Source organism: Salvelinus sp. IW2-2015, linkage group LG9 (assembly GCF_002910315.2).
Source record: "Salvelinus sp. IW2-2015 linkage group LG9, ASM291031v2, whole genome shotgun sequence".
Lineage (NCBI taxonomy): Eukaryota > Metazoa > Chordata > Actinopteri > Salmoniformes > Salmonidae > Salvelinus > Salvelinus sp. IW2-2015.
In genome coordinates, this window is record NC_036849.1 from 6,834,672 (window position 1) to 6,855,412 (window position 20,741).

The window sequence follows — 20,741 nt, forward strand, 5'->3', positions numbered from 1 at the left end:
CTGGCCAAGGGAAAACCATAGAGTGGCACTCTACAATCAATCAGTCAATACACACCTTGTTTTCTCAATCTGCATGGTTTAAATTAAAGAGGTTACTCACCCTTCAGAGGGTAAACATCCTTACCCTGTCTTTCATTGGCTCATACATACCCACAAAGGTCTTCCTTATGCAGTGTCATTATCACAACAACAGAGACAAGCGCGTTCGCTTCTCTCCCTGGGCTATAAATCATTCTAAGCAGACAGAGCACTAGCCATGCTAGCAGTAACAATAACACATGCATACATGCACAGGGCCAAGAGGCAGTTCGTTCACATAAACAAGAAGTAGAATCTCAGGGGAGTCGAACTGAAACGGATCCATTCATCCGTCCATTCATCCATCCATTCACTGGGACGGGAAACCCAAGCTCCTCCGTCAACAAATACACAGCCTTCCTCAATGTAAACAAATTACCTCGCTTTGTCTGTGGAATAACAAGCTATATTTGGACCGGACAGCCAAATAACAGGCTTATCACACTTCAATTACCAAACTGAAAATAAACCAAATGAAACTTTATTCAGATAGTCTTATATAGTAAATATATGTTGACAAATGTTGACAACCCCCCCCCCCCCCCATCTAGGTCCTCTGCCCCAGAAAATGTTCTGGACATTGTGTCTTTCAATTGTTTACAAAACTCCAAGAGAACTCTATAACCATCTAAGATGTGTATTTCTCCCTCTACAAGTGTTCACAAGGTTGTAGTCCCCAGTCTATTGTTAGTGGCTGTCTGAGCTGGGAATGGACAGGTCAATTACTGGGTGTTGTGGCAGTCAACACCAGACCAGCCAGGCTGTTTCTGCATCCCAAAAGGCACCCTAGTCCCTTTATATTGCACTATTTTTGACCAGGGCCCATATGGCTCTGGTCAAAAGCAGTGCACTATATAGGGAAGAAAGTGACATTTGGGATGGCCCACTCTGTATGTGTGTGAAGGGAGTGAAAACAGACAGTGTAACGAGGGCGCTGAGAGTCGGGAAGCAAGTACAGGGAGTGAGTGTTTTAATATATAAAATAAACAATAACCACGAAACAAAACGCACCGACATGAAAGCAGAGCCAATAAGACCTGAGGAAAGAACCAAGGGGAGTGACAGACATAGGGAAGATAATCAAGAAAGTGATGGAGTCCAGGTGAGTGTCATGAGGCGCTGGGGCGCGAAACGATGGTGACAGGTAATAATCAGCAGCCTGATGACCTAGAGGCCGGGAGAGGGAGTAGACGTGACAGACAGATAGATTATTGTGTTCTTTATACGGCGAGGTCTGAACAGCAGGGAGTCAGCTGGAACTCTGAGAACCTCGAAAACAACAAAAAACACAGAGGTAAAGCATGGCTACAATAAGACAGGGTTGGTTGACTCCTACTCTTCACTGTGTGTCTCTTCAACTAGAGCTTGTGAGGGTCTGCTGGTCTACAGTGTGTTACAATGAAAGAAAGATCATGTTTTTTTTTATGTTTCTTTCCATCAACTTCTTCGCGTGCACATAGCAGCAATTATGGACACCTAGGACACGCATACTGTACCTGTAGATATAGATCGGTGTACCCACATTGCTACATTCAGGAAAACCAGCTCACAACCTCAGCAGTTCTGATTAATTTATTCCGGAATCAGAATCCCGGGAAAACAACATCTGCTTTTGGTTTGTTCCGTTGGTTCCAGAACGTTCCATAGATGTTTGGCAGCCGGATTAGCTTTGATCTCCGTCGCAGTTTCATGTTACTGCCCCAAAAACGCATGACTAAACAGGTAGTGACATGGTGTATTATACAACACAGACAGACATAGCTGTGACCTGGGTACGGATGACCTGGTGAGTATTGGGGCATAAATTATCCCAGTAGGCCATTCTCTCACTGAGGCGTGGGGATTACATGGTCACACGAGATATATGGCTTCCTGAAAGAGGGACACGGGATTCAATGTGGGCATCCCAAATTACACCCTATTCCCTATATAGCGCACTACTTTTGACCAGAGCTGGAGCACTATATAGGGAATAGGGTGCCGTTTGGGACGCAAACTATGACTCCTCAAGTTCTCATGGGATCTTAAAGGATCCCAACAACCAGGAATGAGCAACATGATCAACAAACACTCTAAAGGCTTCATACTCATTTGAGATCTGTGCTCATACCTTTTGTGTGGAAATAATACATTGATGTCAACAGGAGATTTGAATGAAAATGTCAGTTATGTGCATGGTTCTTAAATTAAGATTCAGCCCGAAGACCCCAACTCCTGCACCAGTCAAAAGGCTGAGGAGCTAAGCCAAGCTAACAGTTTCCAGATCCTCAGCCTCTATAATAGTCATCTGGTTTAATGGCATGTTAGAAAATAGCTTGTCTGGAGATCGTCTTTCTAACCCCTCTAAGTGTGCCCTAACCCCTCTAAGTGAGCCCTAACCCCTCGTAAACAGGGATCAAGTGGTCGGCGGGCTGGAGACCTGGACCTCTCTCTACCGCTGCTGGGGAATCCAGGAGATCCCATACACAGGGCTGACGGGGCGGCCCTGTCCCGAGGGGCAACCCGACTCTCTCTCGCCCTCTCTCTCTCTCTAGCCATGGGAAGTGGGGGCTGAAACATCATCTGAAAGTTGAAATAGGACCCAAACCCCAATACGACCCCAAATGGGATGGCAGATTGAGCACCATCCATCCCTAGGTTGGCTGGCTGGGAGGTCTGAATGTTCTCATTCCTAGCCACCTTTTTTCTGGAACGTTCTCCTGTTTGAAATGTTCATGCCTGTAACTGACGATTCATTCCACAATGACTTACAAGAAATTTGACTGTCGTACAACAATAACATACACACCTTGGGCCTGCAGTGTGCACATAAACACAAACACACACACACACACACACACACACACACACACATATTCACGACACAACAACACACCACTACACAGCACACACCACCATCACACATGCACCACGCAGCACACACAACGCATTTCCACAACACACACAACAGCACACACACACACACACACACACACATCAAAGAGGGCCGCTACTGTACAGCATTTTTACACTAGGCTGGCTGGGTGGATAGTGCGACAGTTTGAAAAGCTTTTCATTTTATTGCTGTGTCTGTGATGTGATTGACTTTCCCACTAAGCCTAATCGCTGTGGGTTTTCGAGTTATTTACAGTGCTAAGTGCTAAGGTGGGCTAGTGAGTCCTGAGAAAACACACTCAAATTCAAAAAATCTATAATTCTGTTCAAAACCAATAATGACATGTACAGAAATAAATGTGTTGAATTCAAGATAGGTCCACGGACTGGCTTGGATTGGTGTGTAAGTTCTTCTCTCTCTCTTTCTCCTTCTTTGTCTTGTGTGTGCGTGGCGGTACCGACCTGTGAAGCACCGATCGTGGCGTACAGCAACTTAACCATACAGGCCAGATCGAGGACTACGGGTATGCACATTCTACAAAAACCACACCATTATTTTTTATATTGAGTCTGCTCATCGTGTTAATTCAGTGTGACCATGTTCACCATGTTCTTATAAGAGTGATCAACACATTTTACATACTGTTTCAATAGAGATGAAATTACTCCATTCGGAGAATCTGGACAACAAAAATCGAGATTTTAAGTGATAATATATCGTAATATATATGGTAGAATTGGAGGCCTGCGCAATAAATCGATCCATCCAGGCTATATTGTTTCTATAGAATGTTCCTCAAAATGAGGGTTTATTCTCAAATCGGATTGCACAAGGATTTAACAAGTGCTCAGGCCTCGCTTCAACTCAATTGAAGGGAAAACAATCACACTTTTAGGCACTAGACAGTCGTTTAACACTGCTTTCGAGAAAGCTCAAGCATGTCAGCGCTCAGGTAGGCCTTAGTTGGGTCGGAAACACGCGCACTATATATGTAACGCAGCATACAGGATTTCAGAGCAAGGCACAGGTCAATAAAGAAATGTAATCAAGGAACTTCCTCTCAAATATTCTGCCATCTTCTCCCACTAGCACAGCCATCGAGAACTAGACACAGTCACCAGGGACTCTCAAGGCCTGAGTTATACACCTCCAAGGCCTGCGCCTCAGTCACCAGGCCTTTTGCTAGTTAGCTGGCCTTTCTCTCGTACTCGTGCTGTCGTCCTGTCGTCTCTGGTGCTGTCGTGCTCTCGTTTGCTGTCTGGTCTGCTCGTCTGCTCTCGTCGTGTGTGCTCGTGTGTGCTGTCGTCTCGTGCTTCGTGCCTCGGTTCTTGCTCGTCTCGCTCGTGTGCTCTCGCTCTCTCTCTCTGCCCCTCTCTCTCTCTCTCGGCCTCTCTCTCTCTATCTCTGCCCCTCTCTCTCTCCCTCTCTATCTCTGCCTCTCTCTCTGCCTCTCTCTCTGCCTCGCTCGCTCCCTCTCGATTTTGCAGCGTCCAGGCTGTGGGAACCAAAGTAAGGGTGGGGGGAGAAGGGGAGGGGCACTGAGTGCAACAGGCAGAGAAAGGGGGTTCAGGGTTCGGACGGAGAGTGAGAACAAGTGCAACAGGAAGAGTGAGGAAAAGTAAAAGAGAAAAAGAGGGGGTGAGAGAGCGGGAGTGAGAGCCTGACAGGGAGTGAGAAGAAGCGCAACAGGGGAAGAGCGAGAGAAGAGAGAGAGAGAATAAATGACAGTAAATAAGTGAGTGAGCGAGTGAAAGAAAGAAAGACCCATTGATCAAAGTTTGGGGGTGGTGGTGGAGGAGGAGGAGGGCAGCTGGGAAGCAGGACACAGAAACTGAACACAACAGAGACGGCTGAACAAAGACCTCCACAGCCCCATACGGCCCCATCCACAGAACTATACACACAGCACCACCCACAGCCCCCAATCCCGGCTCTACACTACCTGATCAAACACTGTCATCATCCAGGGAGTGAGCCAAGGCCCGAGACAGGGTAAAACCAAACACACACAGAGCCGTACCACAGAGCGCACAGCTTTGCACCGCAAACTATTTAGACTGTCTAATCACCTCAAAGCGGTGTGATGTACAGAGTTATCCAGTTATCCATTAGTTGGACCGCACCCCTTCCTGACGACGGGCATTCTTCTTAAGTTTATTATTCCTGATTATAATTATGAAATTATTTAAAAAACTTGTAAATAACCTAAAATAAGTGTGTATATACCGTATAGCATCAATAGAACAAAAAAAGTGGATGAAGTGAAATTCCCATACTGTTGAGGCAACAAAAACGAGCAAGGTGGTGGGAGAAAGAACCCCTTTCAGAGAGAACCTTGTTCAGTCTCACATGAGAACTACAGTAAGCTTTTAGCCCAGTGGTATACTTAAATAAACATAGAAGCGGTGTCCTTGCTGATTGACTAGCACCTACAGTAGATTGTAAATAGCAAGCTATCTGCTTAAGTTCTCGAGATAATCGATCTCTGTCAAGGGAGGAGCTGGTTTTTACATATTGTGTATATTTATTCATTCTGAACACTTTTTGGCAGAAAACGTACTTTTATGTTCGCTAGCTGGACAGGCAAACACAACTTGTGTACTATCCATGGTACTATCTCTGTTGATCACGTCTGCCAATCACGTTATCCGTATCTAAGGTAGTAGACAGCTGGTGACAGCTCGAGAGAGAGAGATCCCCGTCTGACAATCTGCTATTAGGTCAAGTATTATTTTATTTTTTGTCATCGAACTATTTAGTTATATTAACGTCATACCATCAATGCAAGCTGTGAAACAACTCCCAACTTAGAACGCAGCAACCTTAGTAATGTAGCTAGCTTCTAGTTAGCTAGCTAGATAACAACAAGTTGATGTGCTACTAGTTAGCAGGAGCAGATAGCTTTATCGTTAGCTAGCATGTCTTTCCAGGACAAGGAGCGTTTTTAGCTAGCAGTTTATTCCAAGTCATAATTTAAAACTACAAAAATCTATAGGACAGGTAGTGTAAAGCTAATATAGTCATCAAGGTAGGACCCACTCATTTCATTCATACTGACGAAATGCCACATAATCCAGCTCACAAACTACATTATTGTGCTGTGATGATTTATTGTATTCATTCTTGTCTCTCCTGTGTCCTGCTCCCAGAGATCAACCAAGTGCTATTCACCAAGCATGGGCTGATTCACTCACCTGTGAGGAGAACCATCCTACTGCAGTTTGAACTAGCCCTGCCGTCACTATTAAGACAACATATGCATTTGCCTGTTTTCTTTGTGGGTTTTGTCTGACACAGTCTCATGCATTGTAGAGTTGAAGAACACCAACTACAGATACACATGCATGTTTGAGCATGTTGAAGACTAAATTCAATGTAGAATCAGTTTAACAGGTGGCATACAGATTCATTGACTCTTGTAACATGCAGTGGTGATAATTATATTGCCCCATCAGGAGCCCAGGTGTTTGCCATAGATGGTAGAGTTCTCATCTCTGGACCACACAAGCTTTAGATTGCATTATGCTAAGGCTTTTGTTTCTCTCTACATCGGTCAGCTACATTGGTGACCAGGGTGGGATCCTTTCGATACGCCTATGGGGCCTGGGCACACAAATGCTCCTAGAGAGAATACTGAAGCATTCGTTGATGCTAGTTGTATAGTCTCCATCAGAGGCCCGGGCTTTTGGCATCGATGGTAAAGCTCTCATTTCTGGACTGTAACATTGTAAAATTGTGCCCTCCATGGCACTTGAAATACATTGATTGGTTACACTATATTTAGATACTTCAAATACTGCCTGAGACACCTTTGCTGTTTGTCTCCATACACATTAAATGGTGAAACACCATTTGTGACAGTGTTCTTTGTTCGAATGTATTTGCATGAAACGTACATTGTGGAAAACATGCCAGTGTCACCTAGTGTTGATTTTTCAGTGTGACATTTCTAGTGTTGATTCAGGTGTTAAATGAACTCTGTAAGTGTAAAATGAACATGGACTGGTGCAAAAGAACCCCAGTGTTTGTGTTAGTAACCAGTGTTAAACCTAAACCACGCCCATCACTATTTCCCTGCATACTCTATTTCAGGTTGATTTGTGTTTCTTGTTTGTTTCAATATCTCTGTTTTTACGTGTACATTGATTGATTATTTCATATTATGCTACTCACATATAAAAAACGGATTTTTCTAAACTAATTCAATTTGTTACTTGGACTTATTGCACCCGTTACTGAAATGGTTGTTCCAATTTAGATCGTTTTGGTAAACTCCTGTTTTAGACTTCCCCGCCAGGCAGTCATTCTGAATACAAATTGTGAGTGAATAAACATTTTAAATGTTGGCTAGCCAACTCTGGCTGGATCCCAATAGGAATTACACATCACTTTTCAAGCCAGAATAATGTGACTTGCAGGTAAACCTAGGATCTCAAAATAAGGCCTTATTAAATAATTGTATTGTGTTGAATAATTACATTTTAATGAAAGCTATTTGTTTGGAGAAGGCCACAAGACAACAACAAAAAAGACTGCAACCACTCTACAATTCACCAGAAAGGCAATGCACTCTGGGAAATACAAAAATAAGGCTTTACACTAAGCGGCGTGTTCATTTAACACTGAGAAGTGTGGATCTGTATAGACACAGGACCATAGTTCTGGCTATTTTTTACATCTTAGAAGCAGGCCATTGGCTGCCTTCATCACAAGGGGTATCTACAGGAGTTCTGATTGGTTCCAAGTTTATTCAGTTTGCAAATTTGCCTGAGCAGACAGTGTTGAAATATACTTTTTCTGAGAAAAGGTGCATGAATTAAAGGTGCAACAAATTTGACAATAAACATAAGAATATTTCATATACAAAAAGACGTACTCCTCCCTCGACCGATCAGCTTCACTGTTTTCAGCGTCTGCCCAGAGACCTTCATTTAACTAGGTAAGTCAGTTAAGAACAAATTCTTATGTACAATGAGAGCCTAGGAACAGTGGGTTAACTGCCTTTTTCAGCAGCAGAACGACAGATTTGTACCTTGCCAGCTCAGGGATTCGAACTAGCAACCTTTCGGTTAGAGGCCCAACGCTCTAACCACTAGGCTGCCTGCCACACCAACGCTCTAACCACTAGGCTGCCTGCCACACCTATATGATGAACTCACAAAAGTATATACACACAAACACAAACGGCGTGCCAGATAAGTGGGATGTACAGTATATCACAGACACATACACAACTATAAGAGGACCGGCTGTGACTTTAAGATGATAATGGTGTATATCACACACACACAGCTGTGAGAAAGCTTCCGTTGCCCGGGCCTTTTCCTCTGATGCAGCGGTGGAATTAATCTTGGGAATTTACAGTCAGGACTAATCTCAACAAGTGGGCTCTCTCATCTTACATATCCCCACGCACACACACGCAAACAAGAGAGGCTAAAACTGCAACTGAAACAGCCCTCCCACATGGTCCGGCTAGTAAATAAAAGCAGCGGGTAAAACTGACAGCGACACAGTAGCACCTCCTTCCCCTCAGCCTCAGTGGCTGATTTAATAGGCCAGAGAGCACAGGGAACCAATAAACAGGCTATAACTCTTTGATTGACAGCCACAGGCCATCCCACAAGGACCTCTGCATCACGGAGAGAGAATGCTGGAGGTGAAGCATCAGCCTTGGTCGGGATAGAAGGTCAACAACATATGAGTGACAAGGACTGACTGACTCTTGACCAGCAGAGAAAGAAAACAAGTAGGTTATTACAAGTTATGACATGGTTAAATAACATCTAACCATGTAATAATGCAATAATAACTAGGTAAATAGCTTAGTTGAACATTAAATGTTAATTACTGTCTATACATGTTTGACAGGTAGGACAAGCCAGTGCTGAACCATACCAAATAGGTTTTGGCTCTGTGACAATGAACCAATCAGAATTCACCAGCCAGCCAGGAGCTGAGCAGCTTGTGCCAAAACCAGGCCACATTATTATTCACGCAACAGTGGCACTATGATCAATACAGTTTGTCCATCAGAGTATTCAATAGCAAAGGCCCCTGCGGGACTGTATGCCCACACCAACAATTGCTTTGCCATAGCGACCACCAGCCATTTCACACATTAGATGCGTCCCAAATGGCACCCTATTCTCGATGGGAACAGGTTGCCGTTTTGGACACATTGGGCTCTGGGCAAAAGTAGTGCACTGTGTAGGGAATAGGGTGCTATTTGGGACGCGACACATTGATTAGCCTTAACCGCATGGACAAAAGAGCCACACATAAGGGCATACTGCTTCAGTATTGTCTGTACTGTAGCTGTATTGATGTGATGCATTGTCCAGCCAACTGTCCTCACTGTAGCATATGAGTTTATCATCTGGTGAAAAGGGGGGTTTGAGGGAGTAGGGACTCGGGAGTAGGAGTATTGGACAGATAGGATAGAGGTAGTTTAGGACGAGGGAGTGGAAGGTGAGTGGATAGTGATAAGTGCATATCTAAGATAAGATAAAGACTTTAGCTGGTTGATAGGAAGGATCCATTAGTAGACTGGGTCATTTCAACTCTTCAACAAAGAGCTAGATTTCTATGAAGTTAAACAGGCCTTGTCTAAAAGTTGAACACAGTTTGACTGCTATGAGGCCTGGCCTGGGTCCTACTTAAAATGTCAGCAGATGGACAGTTTGCAGAGCTCAGTCAGTGGGTTCTGTATTGATTTGAACAAGGTGACTTACTGAGGCGACTTAGCACCTTGCCCTGCTGCTCGCTGTGAGGAGGGCGTTAGTTAGAGTGCGTCCCAAGTGACACCTTATTCTCTATATAGTGCATTACATTTGATCAGAGCCTTATGGATCCTGGTCAAATGTAGTGCACTATAAAGGGAATAGGGCGCCATTTGGGACACAAACGTAGTTAAATAATCCTCATTAGGTCTGCCATGCAGCACAGAGTTGAGGTAATTAGAGACGCCATCTGTCCAGGACAAGGACCGTTACCGTCAACACTGTCACCATCAACACTTTCAACAGGACGGTGGCCATCTTAGTCTCGAGGAACCAAACACCATGTCTGTGTCCCTGATGGATGCGTTTGTGACACCATCTGTGACTCCTCTCAGTAACACCATCACGTGACCCCTTAACCACAAAAGTCAATTGACAAAAACAATCAACAAAGTCCATATGGATACACTATGAAGTGTAGCTTCAGTGTAACTACCCGTTTCATTATGAAACGACCTTCTTCAAATATGTATGATATATTGCAGGCATTAGTGTTTTATTGTATGTTTCCTGGTACCCGCTCACTACTTAGCTAGCACACATGTGTTCAAAGTTTGTGTCTTCTGCTTATCTCTCTCTAGTGTGTAGGGCCCTCCAGACTGAAAAAGAGAGACACCAGTGTGTGTGTGTGTATCTGGTAACCCACAGTACAGGAGAACTGCTGTGCTGGCATTTCACACCGTGACCATGTGTTTAATGGTTCCCCTACAAACCGGAGAGCAAACATCCCCTCGAGCCGTGCAGCGAGGGGTGTGTGTGTGTGTGTGTGTGTGTGTGTGTGTGACACCTCTAAACCAACTCTGCAGAGGTTCCTGAACCTGAACCATTATCCACCTATCCATCAACATCCATCACGTTCAACACACTCTCAAACACTCTTGTGAATACTAGCTGCAACTATTAAAGTGATGCTCCAGAGCTTTTATATCATTTCAGCCAGTAGTTTTGAAAGTAGTGCTTACAAGCCAAAACGGGTCTTCGAAAATTGTGCACAATTGTGTACTACGTGATTGTGATATGTTAAGTCCTGCAAAAAAATATATAGATATAATTTTAATTTTTAGTGCAATTCGGATGATATGTTACGAATTCCAATTAATACAATATGTAACGAATTTGTAAGTGCTTAAGATCCCGGAATTCATCTTTAATAACTTCTTCTAGTGAGTAAAATGATATAGGAACCTCAATAATACCCATTTTATTTCCTCTCTCTACTAATCATGACTGCCTTCCATCAAATCTTGTCAAGCATTTTCCTTGAAGTACCTTCGTGGACAGGATGTGTGGAAAGGTGTGAGAATGAGGAAATTCACAGGAATTACCCACATCCACATACTTTCACATCCCTTATCTACCACTCATCACTAACAGCACTGTAAAATTCCTCTGGACCCGGTCAGACCAGTGTTATTACTATGTAACAGGGCATGACAGGCAGGCCTAGTTAACTTTTCAAGGAGATGTTTAAGTATAGTATACTAGCTGACAAAACAGACAAATAAGCATCTTACACATTTCACATTAGGTTGCACTGCACATGAGTGTCTTGTGACAGAGGACACAGGGCAAAATTTGGTTCTAGGTGCCTGCCGAGATTAGATTGAAATGCTGAGCGCAATCAAAGGCGGGGTTGGACATTGTTTTAAAGACTTTTCAGGTTTTGTGGAGTTTTCTGACTCACAGGCCAGAAGGTCATACATGGCCTGGGCGTGTCCCTGGCCTGACTCCTTTCTGAAAGGACTGTTTTTATCATGTCTCTGGAACACAGATGTCAGACAGGTGTGAGTGAAGGGCATCACTATGACAAGTGGGGTGGTAAAATTATATTCCCTAATCCCTATATAGTGCACTACAAGGCTCTGGTCAAAAGTAGCCCTAACGTATCGTTTTTGGATAGGGCTTCAATTCACACCTCCAAGTAACTTGTGTTCTTGGCTATAGACATATTAAACTCTCATTCACTTTCTCTACTCACACACCCAGCTAGGGTAGATTCCTAATGGCTCATGTCTCATATGTAGGCTATACATTCAGCAAATATATCATCTCAACTATTTATGCATGTTAGGCCTATAACAAACTAAAGATGTAGCCTATAAAATGAAGATCTTCATCATCATCAATATTAAGGGGAACATTGGGGATCTTGTGGCACTCTGTAGATAGAATCACCCACAGATATCCTAGAATTCATAGGATCCTATATGTACATTCATTATTCTATGGACTCACCATTCAGTCCATTAGGGATGCGCAGGTGGATGTGTGACGCCAGCGATAGGTCGTCCATAGACTTCCGCAGGGATGCTATTTTCCCCTCGTTTGGCTTGTGTATGTGGTTGTTGTGGTGGTCAGGACTACCGGCGCTGCCGGTGCTGGAGGTACTGCTCCCGTCCCCGACGTCCCTAACGGTTCCCGTGCCCCCGTTCAGGTTGGTCAGGCTGGACTGGGAATCTATAGAGCTCCGTGACCCGGCTCCGTTCCTCTCTTCATCCAGCATCAGAATGATCTCTTTCAGTTCCAGGTTCTCCCGCATCACAGAGTCCTGGTTGGCTTCCAGATCCTTCAGCTTCTGATGGTACACCCCGAAATCCTTCCACATCGATCCGGCGGTGTAGCGGCCGAAGCGTTGCCACTCCCGGGACAGCTTCTTGCCCTTCTGCCGGTCGTCGTCCAGGAAACAGCAGAGCTCCCGGAGCTCGTGGTTATCATCCTGAAGCTTCTGGTTGATCTCTTTGAGGCTGCGGATCTCGTGGAGATGGACCTGTAGTCTCCGGTTCACATCTTTCATCATGTTCCCGTGCTCCACCATTAAGTACATTTTCTCGTTATCCGTTTTCCGTAGCCTCCTGATCAGCTCGTCTTTGCCGAGCCTAGAGAGCTCCTCGCCGGAGAGCTTGCTCAAGTCATCCCGCAACGGTCCGCCCGGGGCATTTTTGGCCATGTTCCCCTCCTGATGTTGCGCTATATGGGTGAGTTCGATGGTAGCTTACAGTGTCCGAATCTATAGGATGTCTAACCGAGCCTCAACGGTGACTTTGTAAAAGAAAATCAAATCCATGATAGACGAAATTATTCCAATGCGACATGAAGGGTAAAGATTAATTCAACACTGGGCAGGAATGTGGAGCCTAATAAAATCGCCTTGGAGCTAAGCAGGTGACCCAAATTGGCAGGCAAGCAGGCAGGCAACAGAACCGTGGATAATCCCCTTGTAAAATTCAGCAAAATCTCAAAAAGCAGTTTTTCGTTTTCATCCCGGTAACTCCTCTCTGAGACGCCTTACTCGCTTTTACGCACTGGACAGACGCGGAGAGAGGCGGTCTTCTTGGACACCGGATTCACCAACCACAGACTGGGAAGGATCTCCCACAGCCTCGCTGATCGTCAACAAGCACTGCGTAAATCCGTGATGTCAGAGGTCGTGTGTGTCCACAGCACAGGCTTGCTTTCAGCCAGGCAATATTCAAAAGAAAGTTCCAGAAATGTTCCAATTAAGCAATCCCGCGGACGAGCTCGTATATAAATTCCTCATTTTCAAGTAAGCCGAAAGTGCACTATATGGATACATTATAGTATTCTCATTAAATGTTGTCCTCCATCATGGCAGTCAGGTTGGAATCTGATGGATTAAAACTCGCCCTCTCCTCATCCTGTGGCAGCTTCGAGTTTAACGCCTCGATCACACCGAGAGTGATTTGCATTTTGGTACACCAGAGGGACATTCATTTACAATGGAACGCTACGTTTTCCTTACAGCATTGCGTTGCAGAGGCAGTTGCAGTGCGTTCTGTGTGGTGAACACATTACGCTTACCAATCAAACACACCGACAGTGTCATTGCGCCAAATAGTACGCAGCATCATCTGGATATGTGTGCAACAACAGTTCAACATTCACCTTCTGCTACCATTTCTGTCAAGCCGTCTACTCATACAGTTTGACTCATATGTTCGATAAATCCTATTTATGCACCTCACTGAACGCACTGCAACTGTCTCTGCAACGCAATGCTGCAAGGCAAACGCAGCATTTCATTGGAAATGAATGTAATTTTGGTGTCCCAAAATGCAATTTTGCTGTCGGTGTGTTCTAAGTGTTAGATTTATCAAATGTATGTGACAAACTGTATGCATAGACGGCTTGACAGAAATGGTAGCAGAAGGTGAATGTTGAATTTTTCTTGCACACATCTAGATGACGCTGAGTACTATTTTGCGCAAGGACACTATCATTAAATACACTCTTATTAATTCATTTTTTTAAATATAAATGTGGTAATGTGTTATTATGTTCCACATGAATGGAAATAATAGATATGTCTAATTCCACACAACAAAAATAAAAGTCTTCGTTCTTTGACAGAACAATTTTTTTCTATAATTATTTGTTTTTGGTCTAGATATTCCTAGGAATGTCGTTGTTTCTGCATTGCATGACGGTGGTTTGCAACAATATATCCTATAACACCTCGATCACACCATGTAACGATTCTCGTTGGTGGAAGGAGAGGAGGACCAAAATGCAGCGTGGTAAGTGTTCATCATATTTTAATTTCAAACTGAACACTACACAAAATATCAACGATAAGAAAAACGAAACAGTTCTGTAAGGTGAACAGACACTAGACAGAAAATAAACACCCACAACCCATAGTGGGAAAACAGGCTACTTAAATATGATTCTCAATCAGAGACAACGAACGACAGCTGCCTCTGATTGAGAACCATATCAGGACAGACATAGAAATACAACAACATAGAAAACAGAACATAGACTACCCACCCAAACCAACCTAACACAAAGACATAAAAAGAAACTAAGGTCAGAACGTGACACACCAACAGTATATTTGCACAAAATGGTACGCAGCATCATCTGGATGTGTGTGCAACAAAAGTTCAACATTCACCTTCTGCTACCATTTCTGTCAAGCAGTCTATGCATACAGTTTGACGCATATGTTTTGTTTTATTTACTTTAAAAATATATATGTTTTGGCCTAAAGTGAATATTCTGGCCACCTCTCTTTTTCAAATTATAGATCTGTGGAAATTCGCCATATATCTAATCACATATAATTTTATCAGTAAGGAGAAGTCTTTTGATTGGTATAGCTTAGTTGATGACAATAATTATTGTTGTATTTTCTCACAAGACTCCAATTACACTCAAATTAATGATATAATATAACATTTCACTTCTTTACATCAAGTTTCTCGGTATAACTTCAGATTATACTGTAGAAAAAGTCAAATTCATACTTTGGAATGCTAATATAAAATATATAAATTTTGTCAACTTTTTGTCAATTTTGTTTATTTTCCTCCAAATATCAGTTTCAAATCATTTTTTTTTTTTTAATTGCCCTTCATTTTTACCATTGATGACAGTGTTACATTTAACCTTTCAGCCTGTTAGATTTAACCCTGCCTATGGGGTCAATTGTAACATTTCACTTCCAATACTCTCGGTTAAATTGTAAACGACTGGTATGTCCTATGAAGCTAGCGACGTGTAGCTATTCGCTGGTGCAGGTGGGGACACTTCAGGCTGAGGAGTAAGACACATCCCCATGTGCTACACTTGTCCTGATTGTTATACAGTTGTCAGTGGGAGTTGCAATTCATTGGTTTTTATTTTAAAAACAGAATGCATCCCTAGCCAAAATGAAAAAATCTGCCATGCAATCTGCTCTTTCTCCATGATCAAACAACAGCTCCCTTGGCGGAGGTCACGTAAAATGCACATTTTACAAAAAACTGCAGATTGCGGCACCTAAAGAAAAGAACACAGTTACAGAGGACAAACATATGTGCAAGGTACGCATTAAAGAATGGACATTTTTACAAGTAACAACTGATATCAACTCGATGTCGGAGGTAGACTCCGCTAAAACTCATCGCAAATCAACTCCATTGAGATGTACTGTATACGGAGTTGAGTTTCCTCAGCAAGTAGAAACATAGTCTAGTTGGAGCAGGTAGATAAAAGTAGAGCCTTCCCACTGGGCACACATTGGTTGAATGAACGTTGTTTCCATGTCATTTCAATTACATTGAACCAACGTGGAATATATGTTGAATTGGAGTCTTTTTAAAAGGTCAGCTGGCAGATGCCCTTTTGAAGATTCAGAAAGTAAAGTGATTTGGTCGTAAACAATTTACCTATTTGGAATGCATTAACCAAATATCAGGCCACAATACGCCTATTGCCCATCATTTTCTGGATGTTACACCACTGCTGCTCTCTGTTGTCATCTATGCATAGTCACTTTAATAACTCTACCTACATGTACATACTACCTGAACTAACCGGTGCCCCCGCACATTGACTCTGTATCGGTACCCCCCTGTTTATAGTCTCGCTATTGTAATTTTACTGCTGCTCTTTAATTACTTTTTACTTTTTACTCTTATTCTTATCCGTATTTTTTTTTAAACAGTTGTCACGTTCCTGACCTGTTTTCTGTTAGTTTTGTATGTGTTAGTTGGTCAGGACGTGAGTTTGGGTGGGCAGTCTATGTTTTCTGTTTCTATGTTGGTTTAAAGGGTGACCTGATATGGCTCTCAATTAGAGGCAGGTGGTTGTCATTTCCTCTGATTGAGAGTCATATTAAGGTAGGTGTTTTCACACTGTTTGTTGTGGGTGGTTGTCTCCTGTGTCAGTATGTTACGCCACACGGGACTGTTTTCGGTTTTGTTTGTTCGTTTTATGTAGTCAGTTTTCCTGTTATTGCGTTCTTCGTGTTTCATGTAAGTTCGTCGTCCAGGTCTGTCTACATCGTTTATTGTTTTGTTAGTTAGTCAAGTATAGTTTGTTTTCGTCTTGTTTAAATAAATATCATGTCATATCACAACGCTGCGCCTTGGTCGAATCACTACTCCTCCTCTTCGTATGAAGAGGAGGAGGAACACCGTTACAACAGTGTTGTTGGTTAGGGGCTCTGAAGTAAGCATTTCACTGGGTTTTCACATGTGACTAATAGAATTTGATTTGATATATATATATATATATATATAAATGGCAACTCTTTAGGCTACTGGCTAGTAGGCCTAATATCAGAGTTATAACAGTAGGCCTAACTTTGATGCTGTGTATGGGAGTATTTTGTGGAATGTGACAAATGGGTGTGTAATGAACAAATAAAACATATTCTAGTATAGCATAATTCATTATTGGCTATGGCTGTAGATACACATGTCGTGCTTGGTGGAGTCCTCTCATTATTTGCCTGGGAGTTTGATGCATGGTTATTATGCATATAGGCCTATGATCAATATATTCTTCCTCATTCACCCTGATCTAAATTAGCACAAGAGTTGACTGTCAGGCTTTAAAGGGGGGTGAGGCCATGGAGAACTATACGATATTGATTCTAAAGCTTAAAAGCTGATAATCAAGATTATGATCAATAATAATATTATGATAACATTACTTGAAAATGGTTGATAGTTTACTAAAGTTCAATAAATTGTGGGGCCATGGGATTGGGGCGTGATGGGACATTGTGCGACAAAACAATATTTCAAGAATATTGTGTGAACAGGTTGCCATCTAGTGGCAAAGGCAACAATACACCAAAAACTGCAACACTGTAGCAACAAGGCAATTGTAGAAATGTTTGAATTCCATCATGCCACACCACAATAGGATATATTGTTGCAAAACCCCATCATGCAATGCTGAAACAACGACATTCCTAAGAATATCTAGACCAAAAACAAATAATTCTAGAAAAAAATTGTTCTCTCAAAGAACGAAGACTTTTATTTTTGTTGTGTGGAATTAGACATATCTATTATTTCCATCCATGTGGAACATAATAACACATTACCATATTTATATTTTAAAAAATGAATTAATAAGAGTGTATTTAATTAACTGACAGATAATAATAATAGCTAGGGGAAATGACAACAGCCTTTATTAAGTCATATTTAGCTTGTCCTCGAGAGACAAGCAGACACCAATGGAAGTCTCTCACTAAAGTGTCAACTTCCCTTGTGTTTCTTTGCTTCTTATTGCATTAGGCCTCTTCCCAATGTCATGATGCTTGTCTGAAAACACTGAACTAATGTTTCAGACAGGACTGATACCATGACTTCCTCTCCTGTTACTGTATGTTTTGTGCGGGTCTTAAGGCATATACAGTACCAGTCAAAAGTTTGGACACACCTACTCATTCCAGGGTTTTTCTGTATTTGTACTATTTTCTATGTTGTCAAGAGTGTGCAAATCTGTCATCAACGTGAAGGGTGGCTACTTTGAAGAATCTCAAATCTCAAATATGTTTTGACTTGTTTAACACTTTTTTGGTTACTACATGATTCCATATTTGTTATTTCATCGTTTTGATGTCTTTACTAATATTCTACAATGTAGAAAATAGTACAAATAAAGAAAAACCCTTGAATGAGTAGGTGTGTCCAAACTTTTGACTGGTACTGTAGGGGATATGAATAGTGGTGCAAAGATGACTTAGTTACGTCTGTGGTCAAGCATAACTATAGAACATATGAAATAGCAAAAAAAGCCATGGCATTTCTCCAGACGGGGACAGAACAAGTACACAGCAAATTGGCCGGTGTTACCTAGTGTTGATTTTTCAGTTTAACATTTCTAGTGTTGATTCAGGTGTTAAATTCAATCTGTAAGTGTTAAATTAGCACTCATTGGTGTAAAATAACCTGTTTTGGTGTTTTAAAATATATTTTTTTAACTATATTTTTTTAGTGGGTAGATCAGCTTTAATACTGCTGATAGATTGTAGCTTCCAGCAATGTAATTGTCTGCATCATTTCCAATCCCTCATATTCTTTTGTTGTAAATACATACATATATATGAACCACTCTGGAAAAAATTAGGAGACCACTGCAAAATGATCAGTTTCTCTGGTTTTACTATTTATAGGTATGTGTTTGGGTAAAATGAACATTTTTGTTTTATTCTATAAACTACTGACAACATTTATGCCAAATTCCAAATAAAAATATTGTCATTTAGAGCATTTATTTGCAGAAAATGACAACTGGTCGAAATAACAAAAAAAGATGCAGTGTTGTCAGACCTCGAATAATGCAAAGAAAATAAGTTTATATTCAACACAATACTACTGTTTTAACTTAGGAAGAGTTCAGAAATCAATATTTGGTGGAATAACCCGGATTTTCAATCACAGCTTTCATGCGTCTTGGCATGCTCTCCACCAGTCTTTCACATTGATGTTAGGTGACTTTATGCCACTCCTGGCGCAAAAATTCAAACAGCTCGGCTTTGTTTGATGGCTTGTGACCATCCATCTTCCTCTAGATCACATTCCAGAGGTTTTCAATGGGGTTCAGGCTTGGAGATTGGGCTGGCCATGACAGGGTCTTGATCTGGTGGTCCTCCATCCACACCTTGATTAACCTGGCTGTGTGGCATGGAGCTTTGTCCTGCTGGAAAAACCCATCCTTAGAGTTGGGGAACATTGTCAGAGCAGAAGGAAGCAAGTTTTCTTCCAGGACAACCTTGTACGTGGCTTGATTCATGCGTCCTTCACAAAGACAAATCTGCCCGATTCCAGCCTCTCTGAAGCACCCCCAGATCATCACCGATCCTCCTCCAAATTTCACAGTGAGTGCGAGACACTGTGGCTTGTAGGCCTCTCCAGGTCTCGCACCCACTGTGAAATTTGGTGGAGGATCGGTGATGATCCGGGGGTCTTCTTTAACCAATTTGGGTCTTTAAATGCAGGACCAACAGTACCAAAAAAGTACTTACTTTTTCCCCCTTCCACTTGCCTCTTCCATTTTTTTGCGGTAATGCTGCAATTAGTTGGTTGTAATTTTGGATAGAGCAGACATTTCCATATATTTTTGTTAGCTGCATGTGTGACATAACTCCACCAGTCGTATTTATGATATAATTTACAAAGATTATATTTTTTTCAATTTTTATTTTTTATAATGCTTTTTTTAATCAATTAGTATATTTTAGTTTAACCACAATATTTGTTGTATTATTTGTTTAGTCTTTTCTGGTGGATTAAACTGAAATTGCAACCAAATTGCAACTATGTCTTGTTTTACAATTATAGCAATATTTTGGAGATGATTTCATTTTCTAATAACCGAAAGTGAAAGGTTGTAATCTGAATAAAGGGGAAAAGGCCCTTCTTGAACATGGGGCGAGACATTCTTACTAATCTGCTAGAGAACCAGTTCGGATTTAAGAATAACTTTTGTATGACTGATGCCTTTATTGAGAAGTCTAATGCTTTAATATTTAATAATTTCTCCCTTCCTGAATTCATATTCATTATATAAATAGGCATGTTTAATTTTGTCTGGCTTGCCGTTCCAAATAAAATTGAATGTTTTTTTCTCATATAATTTAAACAGGTCGCTAGGTGTAGGTAAGACCATACGAAAATAGGTCAACTGTGATATGACTAAAGAGTTAATCAGGGTGATTTTTCCACTAATAAACAGGTATTTTCCTTTCCATGGTACCAAAATTATATATATTTCTGCTACCTTTCTATTCAAATGTATTGTAGTGAGATAATTTCTTTCTTTAGGGATATGTATACCGAGTATGTCTGCATCACGTCAGACTATTTTATTGGTAAATTACACAGTAATGTAAAAGTTACAAAATGTTGTGATCCAATAAGTAATATAGTACACGTATCACAATTTGGTTGTAATCCAGAGAGGTTAGAAAAAGTATCTAGATCCTCTATGAGGCTGTGGAGGGATGCAAATTGTGGATTTAAAAGAAAGCATGAATCATTAGCGTACAATGACACCTTTGTTTAAAAGCCATTGATTTCTAACCACTTGATATTATTGTTCGATCTGACTTTAACAGCTAACATTTTGATGGCCATAATAAATAGATATGCCGAAAGTGGACAACCTTGTTTTACTCTTCTTGACAGTTTAATACTTTCTGAGCAGTAGCCATTATTTACTATTTTACACCTAGGGCTACAATGCATAACTTTAACCCATTT

At 41.6% G+C, this 20,741-nt stretch overlaps 1 protein-coding gene across 4 annotated transcripts in view; it reads right to left on the reverse strand.

Moving 5' to 3' along the window:
- The window catches only part of ccdc85ca (coiled-coil domain containing 85C, a), a 46,769-nt gene extending 32,986 nt beyond the window's left edge, over nt 1–13,783 (reverse strand). For all 4 annotated transcript variants that reach the window (XR_011480410.1, XM_023994073.2, XM_023994072.2 and 1 more), the window contains exon 1: nt 11,971–13,783. Coding sequence is in view for 3 of the 4 variants with exons in the window: in XM_023994073.2 (XP_023849841.1) it covers nt 11,971–12,682 (712 nt within the window). In the remaining variant the exon portion in view is untranslated. The remainder of the gene's footprint in view (nt 1–11,970) is intronic.
- Nucleotides 13,784–20,741: the final 6,958 nt, after the last annotated feature.